Consider the following 16122-nt stretch of genomic DNA (forward strand, 5'->3'; position numbering starts at 1 on the left):
TTGGGCGCCCAAGGCTCATCGATGCATGAGGGCAATGAAGGCTATCTCATCTGGTCTGAACCAACAGAAGGTAAACTGTGGCACAAGTCATATCAAAACCTTAATGATGGTGCCTATGATGAACCCTGTCAACCGTTGAAACGGTGTACAATGGGCACGCAAACGTCAGATCTGGATGAATACAAGCCACCTTAAGTACATCTGTGTAATCTGTTCTTCACTTTAGTATTCTATTTGCCCTGAACCATTAGTTTCCTATCATGTGAATGGCTTGTGCATTAAATACTGCCTTTTTGGCAGCTTGGATAAATACTAAAGCAGCATGTAGATACTAATGAATACTGCAACTTTGCAACTAAAACTATCAATTAATTTAACACCGTGACCCAAAAACATTTCGGTAACACTTTATTATGATGGTTCCTTTTAGACATTCTGCTGACTATAAGTAATGCTGCTCACTCTCATTTGAGTATTAATAGAGTATTAGTAGACTTTATTTTGATGCTCCCCCAACAGACATTCTACAGACTATAAGTAACTTTGTAACTACATGTCGGCTTATTTTACTAACCCTAACCTAACAGTCTACTAATACTCTACTAACACTCTAAAGAGAGTGAGTAGACATGTCCCAGACAGCAGCATAGTGTCATACATGTGTATTCAACGCATACCAGATCTGGGCCGGATCTGGGCCGACACTATGCTGCATTACTTATAGTCAACAGAATCTCTAAAGGGGACCATCAAAATAAAGTGTAACCAACAGTTCTTTTAATATTCACCAACAAAGGACATATACTATTAGAAGACGTACATTGTTTTATTGAGCATCTTCTGCTGTGGTCAAAGACAGAGGAAAGCTGATATGTATTCAAATCAAAGACAAGGATCACAAAAGATTCTCTTAAAAAAATCTTTTTACAAAAGCAGCTTTAGTTAACATGTTTGGGTTTGCAATATATTACCATCAATTCCCAAATCATCTTTGGTGTAGTTTGGAGTAAAAAAGAAAAAAACCCAAACAAACAATCAACAGCAACGACAAAAATATAATAAAATATTTACAAAGCATGTACTAAATCCTTCACTAATAGTTCGATTCACACAGCTCATTAAAGTGCATCAGATTTCAGTAGTTTGAGTGAATTAAGCAAAAGAGTGCATAGATATAATCTCTGAATGTAATTTATCATAAGCGTCTTGCACTGCACTCAGTGCACTGCATTACCATAAGCTGTTGTACAGAACTTGGATATTAATGAAAGCAAACCAAGCCATTATACAAGGAGAAGTACATGATACATCATACTAGGAAAACAAAACACTGTGGAAAAACACCATTATGGCAAGTTTGATTGGAATGTTCTATTGAGTGATGACTAATAAATCATGAATTTTAAAGAGTGGCTTTCAGAAATCAAATAAGAAAGAAGAAAAAAGAAAGAAAGGAAAAACGATAACTAGGTTTGGGATCATTGACGCTCTGTTAAAATAACATCTTCAAAAAGAAAAGAGGAAAATCTTCCAAAATGTACAATCTTAAAATCTTCCCAGCTCTAAGTGCAAGTTAATATTCAGTGGTGCTCAAGAGGAGTGAAAAACTCTGGCTTTTCTTGAAATTACGTCATCAAAATCAAAGTAACACAATCAAATTTTTATAGTACGGAAAGTACCAGCAATCCACCCATTAAAATATACACAACCATTTCAGACATTTTCATTTAAACATTAAAACCTCAAACATTACCACTCCTATTTTCATTTACAAAAACTGCCGAGTCATCTATTTAAGCCATGCTGTGGGGTGGATAATAAATAACCTTAGTTTGAACCACTGAAGCAGGCGTTCCTGTTGATCGTGTTTATCGTAAAAGGCACATAATAGCTACCGTTTAATTTGACATCATTCAGTTGAGGCGTTATTCTGCATTATTAATTATACTTGTGCTGTCCGCGTCATCAAAGTTGCGCTGGTAACGCACAGTCGAATGGAAGCGATGCTTGTTTTTCTGGTATAGGAGGAAGACGCCGGCAGCGATGATGCAGAGGAGTACGATGATGAAGAAGATCAAAGCCACAGGGCTACCTGGATCTGCACATGCAATATACAACATGTCATACCATAATGTTGCTTTGTTTTGAATTTGCAATTTTACTGAAAAACATTGATAGATGAAAAACAATCAACAATCAAATATTTTTGATAGAAATTAAGTGTAGTAGGTTTAAAAATATACATGTAACACAAGTAGCCATATTTATGTGCAGTAAAAGCACTATTGTTGGAATAGTCCATTAATGTATTCATGTTCAGTGAATAAATGTGTGTTCCTCATACCTTGTACACAATAATATTTTGTTTATTATTTTTAACTTGGTCATTTTAATTTCTGCTTTCAGAAAAGCAATCGGTTGTTTTTAGGTTTAGAATCTAATGTTTATATTTTAACCCCTTTTTGCTTATAATGTACATCATAGCCTACATAGATACATTTACTATATTTGTTTTCATATGCTTTTATATTACACATTGTTTAGGGGACAGCATTGGGCAGGATGTGGAATTACATTGTTTAAAATAATGTATTATTATTATTATTATTATTCTTTTTCATCCGATAATCGGAAACGTAATCGACAGATTAAACAATTATAAAAAATAATCGTTAGTTGCAGCCTTTTGGAGTTGATCAGATTCACCTCAGGTGAAAACAGTTCTGTATTATTTCACATGAGCTTGATGATTAGTTAAATCTGATCACAACTACACACCCAGTTTAAAAAAAAAGGTCTGCACACTTATGACGTCAAGTTATTTAAAGTTTTTATTTGAATTAATAAATGGTTTTTCAGTGGCATGGCATAGGTTGTAATTTTTACATTAAATGTGAAAAAGTTCTGATGTGATTTATCTTGGTTTAAAATATCTCTATCTATCTATCTACACACACACACACACACACACACACATATATATATATATATATATATATATATATATATATATATACACATACATATATATATATATATGTATGTGTGTACAATAAATGTAATAAAATTATGAATTATTAATCAAATATATTATATTAACTTTATTGTATATTATTATTACATTTAATATTTATTGCATATTATTATTGATTATATGTATATTATGAGCCATTTTCAAGAAATTTTGAGGACTCACGGGCAGGTGCTTTGCAGACGAGTCGGCTGCGGCTGTACGAGCAGTTGGCTTGGGTCCAGCTGCCTTTGCTGGAGACCATGACTGCACAGATCTGCGATGTGTCCGACTCCTGTGATAATTTCGGCCCCAATTTTTCATCCCAGCTAGAGAAGTCCAGTTCACTACCGTCCTGCCAACCAGTGGGCTTACCTTAGAGGAACAAAGATTTACAGAGCTGAAAAAAGTCCACAAAGTTTATCTCTTCTCATTTGTAAACATTTCTATTTTTACACCGTGTAATTTAATGATCCATGCTGCAATATATAACTCTTAAAAAAGGTAGATTATTCATTAATTTACTTTTGGAGTCCATGTTGAGCGCCAGCCACACTCGGCTGGTGATGGAAGGGTTCTTATTCATATAGTTGGAGACAAAATCATTCTCCTCTTTACTCTTTATGGTTAACAGCTTGGACGAAGAATCTATACAGGAGAAATACAAGATGTTGTTAGACACTTACAGGTTGATTTTTGGATGGTTTGTACAGTTTTTAGTGATTATGTTGGGGTTTGGATTTGAGAAACTGGGGTAGAAATAACAGTAACCATGTAAAGTGCCACTGAAAGTTAGTCTCAGTCTGTTCACCCACCATCCGATGCTTATTGCACAGAAAAATGACAAGAGCTGTTATCGTGGTTAGATATATTTCAGATATGCCCCTAAATAGCGTGTAAAACTAGACAAACTGGTCATTCACATGCGTGTTGTCGCTTCCTGTCTAATCAAGTCAAAAAAAAGCTCCCAACTGAATGTGAAACTAGGTGAAAATTGCTAAAGACGCAGCAATATACTCACCCAGTTTCTGACACACGTTCTTGGCACTCTCCATGGTAAAGACTGAGTAGTTGTACGTGTTGAAAGCATAACAGTGATCGTTAAACAGGACCCAAGAGGTCTGACTATCACTCTTAGGACAGCTACTGCTGGACTGAGAAGAGAGATGTGCTCTAGTTCCTGGGAAAAAAAATGAAAGAGAAACCAGTTTCAGACTGAACTTTTCAGAACAACAGTTACGTTTGTGTTGTGTTACTGCATGCTTGTCTTACTTTTATTGATGTTGTTGTAGCAGATGGCCCCTTGTTGGGCTACATGGCAGTTGACAGATGACCAGGTGCCTTTGGAGTCAACAAACACACACTTTTCCTCAGAATCACGGCCATCATCTACAAATCCATCTGGTTTGAATTTCATCACGGTCCCATCTGACCACTCAAAAGGCCAACCACTTACCTAGAGAAAGAGCCATTAAAAATTCATAATGATAACAATTGAGAGCAAAAGTTTAAGCTCACAGTTAGTAATTGCAGTCAATTGTTGCTATTATGAGAAAAACTGTGTACATCTTGTTTGGAGAGGCCAATCCACAGTGAAAAGCCGTCCCTTTTGGCGATCAGCGCCATGTTGTCGTTAGTCGTTTTGTCACTAATGCTGGCAAGATGGCCTCCATTTTTGCCACACTCTTGCAGTGCCTGATACCAGTCCATTTTCTTTGCCACCCGACGGTAACTTATGCCATCCGGAGTATTAACGTCAACCACGCCCTTCATGAATTCATCTTTGGGATCTGTAAAAGACATTTTCGTAAGTTGACAAACCACAAGCTACATCGAGAATTTTGGCTACTAGACTATCTACATAGAGGTAAACACTACCATTTTTTTAAAAGAATCAATACTTTTATTCAGCACACTAGAGTCGTACACTAGAATAAAAACCCACCAAAGCTACAAAAATACTACTTTGATTTCATGAGGTCTTTAAATAATTCTGCAGTGTCACATACACTTTATAATAAATAAATTTAAATATTTGGCTCTCTATTTCAAGTAGTTGTTTTTTAATTAATATGAGGTGATAAAAAAGGCATGCATACTATTAAAAAATAGAAAATAATAATTGATTATTGATTGTTGAGTAACAGATGGATTACATGTCAATTGCTCATTTGTAAAAATATACTTTATAGTTTATAAAGGGTAAAACAAGCTGAAAACTCATTGGTGTTGCTTTACCATTTTCAATCTTGCACACCACAATACTTCGCTGTCTGAAGGCATCGAAAAGACGTTTGTTGTTTATTATTTCCCACTCTCCAATCACGTTGAGGCCAGCCATGAAGGGTTCTGTGATGTTTGGTCTTTCACCATATTTCCAGTTGGAGAACTGCACATTGCTTCCATCATGCCATTTCAGCTGCTCATCTAAAACAAAGACATCATACAGGGCAAAAAAGAACAGCTACAGTATTTTATACTTTCTTACTCAATCCATCTTTCCCTATAAAGGCTGGCATGACTTTTGGACAGATTTTTGCCCTAGTTAACAGTCTGGAGGAGTCAACGCTAGTTAGCAAAAGTCACTTAGCTAGTCTGCAGAGTCGGAGCTGACAGATTTCATAGAAAACTGGGTCTTGTATTATAGGCACAAACTCTGATTTTTTAGATTCGGACAATGATTCCATCCAGTCGGAGGAGATCAAACATGTTTGACATTTACCTGAATTTAGAACGCATATTATTTTCAATTGACATGCGCCTCCTAGCAAAAAGGTGCATGTTTTTACAGGAGTTTGGAATTACTTGAAGGTCTGAAAGTGTGTGATGGCCAGTTTTTCTCTCTAACCATTTATATATCAAATATAGCAAATATATCATGTCTAGTGTTTTAAAATCAGTTCAAATTTAAAATGTGAAATATTGTGAATATTTAGTCTGATAATTGGCTATTAAGATAATACAACTGACAGGATTGAAGTTTGAGAAGTGATCATCTTACCGGTCATGTTTCTGTTCATTCCCAGCCACACAAATGACACCAAGTTTTTGAACGGCTGCAACTGCTGCCTGATGAAATCATTCTCGGTCTCATCACGAATGGTCAGGATTTCTCCATACCCGGCTAAAACATACAGGCAAGATTACCATAAAACATCATGAAATTCATGTAATGCTCCATAGAAATCATTAAACATTAGTATTTATGTTCATAATCAGCTTTGACCACGGCTGATTAGTTGCTAGTTGCCGTTTCTGCATACCATAACACTTTGAAAACACAGCAGTAAAGGAAACATGAACAAGATGTTTTGCAGAATAGTTTATCTAGTATTTTAAGTCCCAGATACGATTAAGCACCATCCGTACCAAGAGCCTTGCAGATCTTCTGTTCATTGATGTCGTAGTTGCCCCACCTGGAGGACCCCAGCAGTAACGTGTAGCAGTTCTTCTTAAAGCGGATCCAGTTCTGTCCATTGCTTTTGTGGGGACATGTGACAGGATTCACTTCAGGAGTGACGGTCTTATCTGTTATGACAAATGCATTTTAAAGCAAAACATATGTGTGTAAATAATGAAAAGCAGTTGAATATCATTAGATCAGGTTAGCAGTTATCATTTATGAATTGAATTAGCTATGGAACAAATGATCCTCACTGTGTGGGATGTGGCAGATCACTCCTGAAAGCTCCTCTTCACATTCGGTGGCCTTCCAGAAACCATCAGTGTCCAGATACACACAGGCCCCTTCAGTGGCTTCAGAGGACCAGCGGTTGAACTCCGTGTGGCTGTGGTCTGTCCAGTGGTAGTGCTCCCCTTCCTTGATTAAAAACAAATATTAATCAAAGATGTTCATGACATTTAACTGTTCCAGTATGTAATAAACTACCGTTAAAAAACGTTTGGGGTCCGAAATATTTTCTTTAATTAATACTTTTATTCAGCAAGGACGAATTAAATTGATCAAAAGTGACAGTAAAGACATTTATAATTTTACAAAAGCAATACATGCTGTTCTTTTGAACTTTATATTCATTAAAGAATCATTAATCATGATTTCCACAACACTATTTTCACACAAAATGGTTCAACATTGATAATAATAAGAAATGTTTCTTAGTAACAAATCAGCATATTAGAATGATCCCACATTATATTAGGTGTCTTTAACTACAATGGACATACTGGCCCTCATTTATCAAAAGTGCGTACACCAAATTTCCAGCGTACACCTGGCGTACACCCAAAACCACGTTAACTTTGAGATTTATCAATATGGACGTTGGCGTACGGCACGCTCAAATCCTACGCCAGCTCGGGAGGTGGTGTACGCACGTTTTGAGTGCGGGAATGCGCAAAAAAACAATTCCTAACACCACAAAACGCACTGACAAACTAAAAGATATAATATAATATGACCCACTGTAAAAAAAACATCAACATAGTAATTATAAACTTTGTGTTTATTTTTGTGCAACATGGACTTCAATGTTTAATTTGTGTGACTTTACCAGAGCATTTGAATTGTAGGCATATGTATTCCTTAAGTTGCGAGCCTGTGCGCTTTACCTGACGTTTCAAGCCTTTTTTATACTTTCGCCTGGCTCCGCAGCGCGAGTCTCCGCAGACTGCGCGCGCACCTCCCCAAACGGACGAGGCGTTTATACTCGACGCGCTCGCCGTTGTACTATTCTTTGAAACGATGGTTAGGCCAGGGTTAGGCCCGGCAGGTATGCACGGACTGGGTTTAGTAATGAAAGGCTTCCAATGACCAAAAAAATAATTCAGACTGACAAAATAATAAAAATGCCATTCTTCTTCTTTTAAATAATAATAATAATAATAATACAAATAATAATAACGACATTCTTCTTCTAAATAACAAAAAGCGTCATTAATAATAAAAATCTAGAAATCAATTTTGTTTCTTTCCACTTCCCTGGTTTCGCTTTCTCTTTTTTCAAAGAAGTTTCTCTTTAATTTGCCGTCTTCCGTGTGTCCATGGCGTAAAATGAGGGCGTGGGGGGAGCAGAGACTTGAATATATAGGGGCGTGTTATTCTAATGACGATCGTTTTCAGCCGCGGCATTTATCAAGGGCAGGTATTGCGTACACCAGAATTTCAAAGGTACGCACAGCTTCATAAATCAGGCGATGAGAGGAGTGTAAGCATAATCTTACGCCAATATATACGCCCGTTTCTACGCAAGATTGATAAATGAGGGCCACTGTGTTTAAGCGTGGGTTATGGGGTAGGGGAACAGTGTAAAATATAGAAGAAGTAATTACAGAATTAAAATTCAAAGTATTTTTATAGTACAATGTAAAAACATGTATTTATTTACACAATAAGTGCATCGTATCAAATTATTTTAAGGTACATTATGTAAGATTTTTGTAATAAAATATGCAAATTTCCTGCAGTTGTGTACTTACAACATCCCAAAAGTTCCCAAAGATTTTCAACTTCAGAGAAATTAAAATTTTACATAATGGCTCGTCCCTGGTCATTGTCGCTGGTCAATGACGTAATATCCGCGCTATCCCTTGTTTCCGCTCGTACTGCCATAGTAACCATGGCGACAGACGTGGACAACTGCCTTACGTCTAGCGGCACGCTCACACTGTTGTTGTTTCGTTCAAATATTATGGACCATGGCAAGCAGACTTTGGGTCAAAAGGAGAACTAAAACTAGGATCAATATCAGAGTGCCGTTTTCGAGATGCCGAGAGCTCCACGTCCGCGACAAACTTCGACTTGACAGAGACGCCGCTTTTGCATGTACTTTATTAGACAGGTGAGCAAATGTACATAAACTAATCAATGTTATATAGCATGATGAAATGTTAGAATATGATCAGTATGTTATTCTAATGTTGATCTAGCTAACTGCTAGTCTCAAACAACCAACAAACTAACACATTGAATAAGATTATAACTTTCAACACACTCAAATGCTTTTTAGTGTGATAGTGTAGAGCAAGTCAAACAGCGCTGCGTTACCTCACAAGTTTCATTCGTCTAATAAACTGACCTGTGTGAGTATTAATTCAGCACTTGTGGGTAGTTCTACCGAATTAAATGTCCTTATTCCTTTTTATCCGCGGGACTCGCGTGTGATGCTGATCTGTCTCTTATTAGCAATCGCGCCCCGCTTCATACCACAGTCATGTTAAAAACATCCATACACATGACGACAAGTTCCAAAATTACGCTTGCGTCATCAACCTACGCCTTTGTTATTGTAAGAGGTTAGCAACCCCTAGCGGCAAAAAAAATACATATTGTAGCTTTAAGTGGGTCCAAATGATTTCTGAAGGATCATGTGACACTGAAGTCTGGAGTAATGGCTGCTGAAAATTCAGCTTTGCCATCCAAGGAATAAATTACATTTTAAAATATACACAGAAATAGAAATAGTTATTTTAAATTGTAACAATATTACTGTTTACTGCTTTTTCAATCAAATAAATGTAGCCTTGCTGAGCATAAGAGAATTCTTTCAAAAACTTTCAAAAATCGTACCGACCCCAAAATTTTGAACAGTAGTATATGGGAGTGTGTGATTTTCACTCACGTCTTCGCTAAAGAGTCCAATCCAGAGTGGCTGTCCTCTTCGAGAAACTTGCACTGTAAGCACTGCTTGGACATATGCATTCGGTATGCTGGCCAAGTCCATATCTTTGTTCCGGCACAACTGAAGAGCCTCTGACCAAGTTAAATTGTCCTGCTGTACCACCCTAAATGTATGATCATGAACTGTGAAGTTATCCTCAGGCTTAGGTTCCTCTGGTTTATCTGGGGAAATTGTCAGTTGGATGTTAATCAGCAGAACGCTATTTAATTTAACATACAGATGACTGAGATGGTCGCCTAGTGGCTCATACCTGCATAATGCTGGCAAATGCTGAGATTCTGCCGGTCAGTGCAGGAGGTGTAGTCCCAGGTGCCCATCATGTCAGAATGATCATCATTGTACATGTAGGCACAGAGCTCCAGGGAGTCTTGTTCAAACGTCTGCCAAGCAATTCAAGAGGAAAAGGAGAAAATAAGTCAGATTAGGTGTATCAGGATTACTCTATGGCCTCAAAATGTTTTTAAGTAAAATTCTGAGTGAAATGTTTTCTTATGATATTAAAAATAAAGCCAAATGAATACATGGCGTGGCGTATGGGAGATGAATAAAACAAAATGTGTTCCTCCACTTTTCATTTTGCATTACAGTGACTAGTTCACATAAAAACGAAAACTTGTACGACACGTATGAGTTTTTTTCTTCTATTAAGCAAATAAAGAGATGTTTTGGGGAATGTTCATGATGCTCTTTTCCATACAGTGAAAAGTGAATGGGGACTGAGGCGGTCAAGCTCCAAAAATGCAAAAAAATGTTCTTGCATGTCTGTTTTCAAATTATTGTAAGACTTCACAAGACCATTCAAGTGTGATGGATCAATATTATATTGCTTTTACAGTACCATTCTAAAGACTAGGGACTTTTTTATGTTTTTGAAATAAGTCAAAGCTGCATTTATTTGATCAAAAATACAGTAAAATAGTAATATTATGAAATATTATTACAGTTTAAAATAACCATTTTCTTTTGTAATATACACTAAAATGTAATTTATTCCTGTGGTAACAAAGCAGAATTTTTAGCATCATTACTCCAGTCTTCAGTGTCACATGATCCTTCAGAAATCATTCTAATATGCTGATTTGCTGCTCAAGAAACATTTCTTATTATTATCAATGTTGAAAACAGTTGTGCTTCTTAATAATTTGTGGATACATAAAAATGCAGAATTCTTTGATGAATATAATTTTTTAATATTTAAAACATACATCTTTTGTAACATTATAAATGCCTTTATACTGTCACTTTTGATCACTATAATGCATCCTTGCTAAAAAAAAGAAGAAGAAGAGGCTTTAATTTTTGGGTAAACTAGCCTTTAAAGAAGAAGCTAGGCTTCCATTGTTCCATTAATCTAAACATATTTCCTGTTTTTATAAAATGAGAAACAAAACTATTCTCTGTATAATCCACCGCGTGCCACAAATGCTGTACATAGACTGTTGAACCCCCCCCCCCCCCCCCCATTTCTTTGGACCAGATCTTTGTGGTCAAAATTATAATTTACAGAAAGACTTTCAAAGCAGATGGACACTTGCATTGATGAATATGGGTCGTAACTGGCCATGCAGCAGAGGATTGAAGTTCAGATATTCAACTGGCGAGTTATCCACCCACTGAGTGTCATGAGGCTTGAACTTCAGACCAATCCAGACCTTCTGAGGTTGCCCGGGTAACTGCGGTAACATTGTAGTGATGAAGTCTAGATGGAGGCAAGATGCACATGATGGAAAGTTGTTAAGTGTGTTAAAGATGTGTTTATATTTAAATATGTTCTCTGTGGATTTTAATGCTATATAAAACCAAACAAACCCTGTTCAACTTGGTCAGATATGGTGAGCATCGAGCCTTTCAATCTTTTGCAGAACTCATTGGCATCATTGAAGTTTTGGAAATAAGAATCAGATAAGGACCAGTAGCACTGCAATACACATATACAATGATGGCATTAAAAAACACACACATCTTCAAATTTCAAGGGATGTGATTGGCATGTCAGACCTTGTCTTTGAAGTGCTGGGACAATCCCCCACACGGGGTGCCGGTTGGGTACGGTTCTGGGGTTCCTTTCTCCGCAGAAGTGACATTCAGGGTCTCGCACACAAAGGGCTGTCTTTCATTGCAGCTTCTGGTAAAACCTACAGGAAAAAAAAAAGATTAAAGAGGATGCTTCATAAATCATAACTGTTCTTATCTTTTACAATTAAATTGGTCTTTCTTATCCTCTATTGTGAAAGCAATTAAAATGCTTTATTGGCTTTTCTTGTACAAAATGGACCTTATAATTATATAATAGTACTATTAAAAACATTTGGGAGGGGTCATTTACAAGTAGTGTGTCTGGAAGAAAAATATTATAAATATTATTTATTTAAATTTATTTAAACTTAATCAAAGTGACTAATATTGGATTCAAGGTAGACATTGACATTTTATTATTTCTTGCTCTTCCTGGGAAATGAACTCATGACCTCTATGCTCTATTGAGCTGAAGGAAAATAAATCATTTAAACTATTATTTATACAATTTATTTAAATATTTATACATAAAATGAGAGCATTTAGCCCAGCACACAGCATTGCTTTGGATGATCAGTAAGATCCGTTGGAAAATATATGCAATAAAAGTCGATCAATCAGGTTGTGAACATATCTCTATGCCCTTAGGTTCGGTGTTAAAATGCCAATGTGAATGCTAAGCGGACCAAGACTAAATGCTTTTTGTTGTTTTTTTGGTCCGGACCAAACAAACCAAGCGAACCAACACACCCTAAAAACTGTTAGTGTTTTATAAAATTTATACTGATATTTACTCAACTTTTTTCATTGTCAGTGAAAAGGGCAATTAAAAAAGGAAAAAAAGAAAGAAATCACTGGCCTGGCCAAGCTAGAAGTGATTTATGGGTCTTATGACATTCAAAGAAATGTACCATTGTGCTACAACTAGGGAGGCCATTTAAATGGGTCATGAAACATCTTCAAATGAAAAACATGTCAAGCTGCTCCAAGATCAATTCTGCAAGATGTTGAAATTACTTTAGGAATCACAATAAGACTCTCATACCAGGTTCAAAAGAGATGGGAGTGATAGAAGGGCATCTGCCCAGGAACGCTGGATGATAGTGGTGGAACCTGCAAGCACACACAATAAAGACGCATATAAAAGACAATAAATGATAAATAAAAGAAAGGTTCATGCCTGTAATTGTGGTTTAGATAAGGTATGATAAGCCAACTTACATAAAGGGAAGCTGAGGACCAGGATAACGCAGGTCTGCCCACCACCTCACAACCTCTTTTCCTGCATACTACAACAGGTCATTACAATTCAATTAATTACTGGCTGATATGAACAATCACATATTCACTCATATTAATTTAATCCATTACCCAACAGATCTCTACTTTCTTGTGTTGTGGAGGATCAAACATTGTACTTTTATGAGTATATGGGTTTTTAAACATTTACACCAAAGCACTTTTCCTCTTCAGTCCCCCTACAGGTTGGAAGCAGAATTGTCCATTACCGGTGTCGTAAATAATTTAGCCTACCGCAGCCTACCGTCGCACGCACGCTATTTGTTTATCCAGCACCGGCTTTGGAAATAACGATGTCCACTGACAAGGTAGAGTATGTTGCATGATTTTACGGAAGTATGATGTATTGTGACATCAGAAACGGTTATTTTTTTATATAGGCTCCACCTATCGGCTATGGTAACGCTTGCCGTAAAGCAAGTCAAATTTGTTTCATTCGAACTAAAAATCCGCTACCCGATCTGGCAAACTTGCACAGTGCGGTTATAGCCGATTATAGGGTTATAGGGTCGCAAAGCGAATGCAGAAGTGCCGTTCCCCCTGTTACGAGTTGATGAACCACTAAAACAATTTTGGAAACATTGTTTTAAGGTACAAAAGTATCTTTGGTAAAAAAGAAACAAACTGATTTGTAAAAAATTTTTATACACTAAGTATCTAAAAATCACCCAATTATGTATATAATAATAATAAATGCACCCATAGCCAAGTGTTGCTATAGATATGAACGCAACTTCCACGTGTGTTTATTTCGCAAAAGGCAAGCAAATTTTAGTTTTGCAAATTTGTGATTAACTAATCATTTTAATATTCAGTAATATTATTGATCTGACACTATTGGATGAGAACAAAACTTGAACTGAATTGAGCTTGACGATGACACCACTTTTGTCTGCAGAGCTGCTTTATAGCTGAATCGACTTCGTTTCGACTAATTTTTGCAACACTGACACGGTTATTGAACTGAATTGAATTAACATTGAACTGACTCAAAGTGTATAACAACACTATTGTCTTCTGTAGAGCTGCTTACATCTAATTCCATAATTGATGAACAACACTTTTATTGAACTGAGTAAACATTGAACTGACTTGAGCCTAATAATGACACTATTGTCTTTATAGAGCTGCTTTACAGCAGAATTGAACTTTGTTTGCATCATTGATCCTTATTTTCCTGTTCATCCCTGTAAAGCTGCTTTGAAACAATCTGTATTGACTCTGACTTGACTTGATCATCATGATATTATTTCAATGCTATATATTTAATAAATAAAAGATAGTTGGTTGCAGACAGCTTGCTTCATATTTGGTTCAGTACACTACTTATCAAAAGTTTGGGGTCAGTACATTTTAAAAACAAATTAGTACTTTTATTCATAAAATTGTCATCATTAAATTGATCAAAAGTAACAGTAAAGACACTTACAATGTTAGATTTCAATTTCAAATAAATGCTGTTTGAACTTTCTATTCATCAAAGAATCATGGAAAATTTAATCAGTTTCCACACAAAAAAAATGATCGGCATAACCATTTCAACTGTGATAATAATAATACATGTTTCTTGAGCAGCAGATTTTTTTAATAATGTTTTGTGGTCTGTCTATGCATGAACTTTGGCTCTGTTACACATAAACAGCATTTTTATTGTTTAATTGTGTTACTACTTTTTAAGACCTCACAAAGGCTTTGTTTTGACATTCTTCTGAAGGTAAAGCTTTAATTAAGGGCTCAGTCCACCCCTGAACTGCCCTGTAATTCAAACGTCTGCCCTCTCTGGTACTGTACCTGAAAAAGATGTTCCTGAAGGTGGCGGGCAGCATTAGGGCTGGCGGGTGTGGCGAGTTTGCTGTTGTTGCTGCTGCAGTACAACATGGCCTCATCAAACGACAGCTTTGGCTCTATTACAAACCAGAACTCCTGGTCGTCTATAAACACTGATGTGTTATGGTGCCCATCTGTTAGTAGTGAAACAAAATATGTCACTGATTTCCGCACACAAAAAAAGACATAATCCACAAAAAAACAAAAACAAAAATGTAGGAATTTGAAATGAATGCTCTACCTGGGTTGTACCACTCTGGAGTTTTAGGTGTTTGACCTAAAGAATTATGCAAACACCATGAAATCACAATATGCTTTTGTTAAAAACATATTAACACTGTTCCAAACCTGTATGCAGTTACTTTTTCCTTAGAACATATAAATTCTGAACGCACTTGTCACACTTTTACAGTATTACAATGAAGGAGACTGAAGTTTTCAAACTCACTTAATTGCAAATTAAACTAAAAAATTTGCAAAGAAAATATAGAATCTATGTAAGCAGTTTTAACTAAAACTAGAATCTACACTTTGCCAGGAAGCGGTCTTAAAAGTGTTGGGTGTTGTTTACCTCGTGGAATCTGACACACCCATTCCAGTTTGGCGTCACAGTGAAATGTGCTGGGATAAAAAGGCCGTGGAAGAGCATTATGATACAGGAGGAAGAAAAACGGCCTGTAGGTTCCTTTCGAAGACTGAAGATAAAACACAAAAACACAGAAAAGTAATAATTATCACAACCTGTCTTAATTCAAAATTTCTAGATTTCTACAATGTAACATCTACTGTCCAGGTTTTTCTTGTTCTTCTTATTATTGGCAGTTTGATAAATCTGATATGTTTTTGAGTATTTTAATCTTGTTTGATGACAATCCATCGATCTGATTTATCTCCCATCTCTCTCTACTCCCAAATAGAAGGCGGAGGCCATATGTAGGTCATGCTGTGACTATTCTAGGTTTCTGATTATTGATTGGCTGTTGTTTGCCAACGCTGAAAGGCTGTTTTGTGTCAATTACTGCCCCCTCCTCAACATTTACACATCCCAATGAAACTAAAACATCAAACTCACATATTCATTAACTATAACCCTGTTTTCATGTCATGTTTGAATTACATAAGTTACATTATAATGTAATTTTAATGAAAAACCTGGTAATAATAACCATAAATTAGAAAACTTTAAGCACTATTTTAGCTTTTACATTAAAATAGTTTTTTTTCACATCAGTGTTTAATGTAACATTGTAGGTTGTTTAGATAACATTTATTGCGTTATTGGTAACACTTTACAATAAGGTCCCATTAGTTAATGTATTCATTGTTAGATCA

At 36.2% G+C, this 16122-nt stretch overlaps 1 protein-coding gene across 2 annotated transcripts in view; it reads right to left on the bottom strand.

The window, feature by feature from the left end:
- Positions 1–812: 812 nt before the first annotated feature.
- LOC308685993 (secretory phospholipase A2 receptor-like) overlaps positions 813–16122 on the bottom strand; it is a 70843-nt gene continuing 55533 nt past the window's right edge. For both annotated transcript variants that reach the window (XM_081358177.1, XM_081358176.1), the window contains exons 16-35: positions 15362–15485; positions 15032–15067; positions 14755–14924; positions 12886–12953; positions 12710–12777; positions 11647–11783; positions 11458–11566; positions 11184–11347; positions 9899–10028; positions 9589–9809; positions 6668–6830; positions 6380–6538; positions 6012–6134; positions 5249–5437; positions 4577–4800; positions 4283–4466; positions 4032–4190; positions 3536–3658; positions 3197–3385; positions 813–2098 (exon numbers count right to left, since the gene is read on the bottom strand). In XM_081358177.1, coding sequence (XP_081214303.1) covers positions 1926–2098; positions 3197–3385; positions 3536–3658; positions 4032–4190; positions 4283–4466; positions 4577–4800; positions 5249–5437; positions 6012–6134; positions 6380–6538; positions 6668–6830; positions 9589–9809; positions 9899–10028; positions 11184–11347; positions 11458–11566; positions 11647–11783; positions 12710–12777; positions 12886–12953; positions 14755–14924; positions 15032–15067; positions 15362–15485 — 2913 coding nt within the window. In that variant the 3' untranslated portion in view covers positions 813–1925. The remainder of the gene's footprint in view (positions 2099–3196; positions 3386–3535; positions 3659–4031; positions 4191–4282; positions 4467–4576; positions 4801–5248; positions 5438–6011; positions 6135–6379; positions 6539–6667; positions 6831–9588; positions 9810–9898; positions 10029–11183; positions 11348–11457; positions 11567–11646; positions 11784–12709; positions 12778–12885; positions 12954–14754; positions 14925–15031; positions 15068–15361; positions 15486–16122) is intronic.

Source organism: Scardinius erythrophthalmus, assembly GCF_964197995.2.
Source record: "Scardinius erythrophthalmus genome assembly, chromosome: 25".
NCBI lineage: Eukaryota > Metazoa > Chordata > Actinopteri > Cypriniformes > Leuciscidae > Scardinius > Scardinius erythrophthalmus.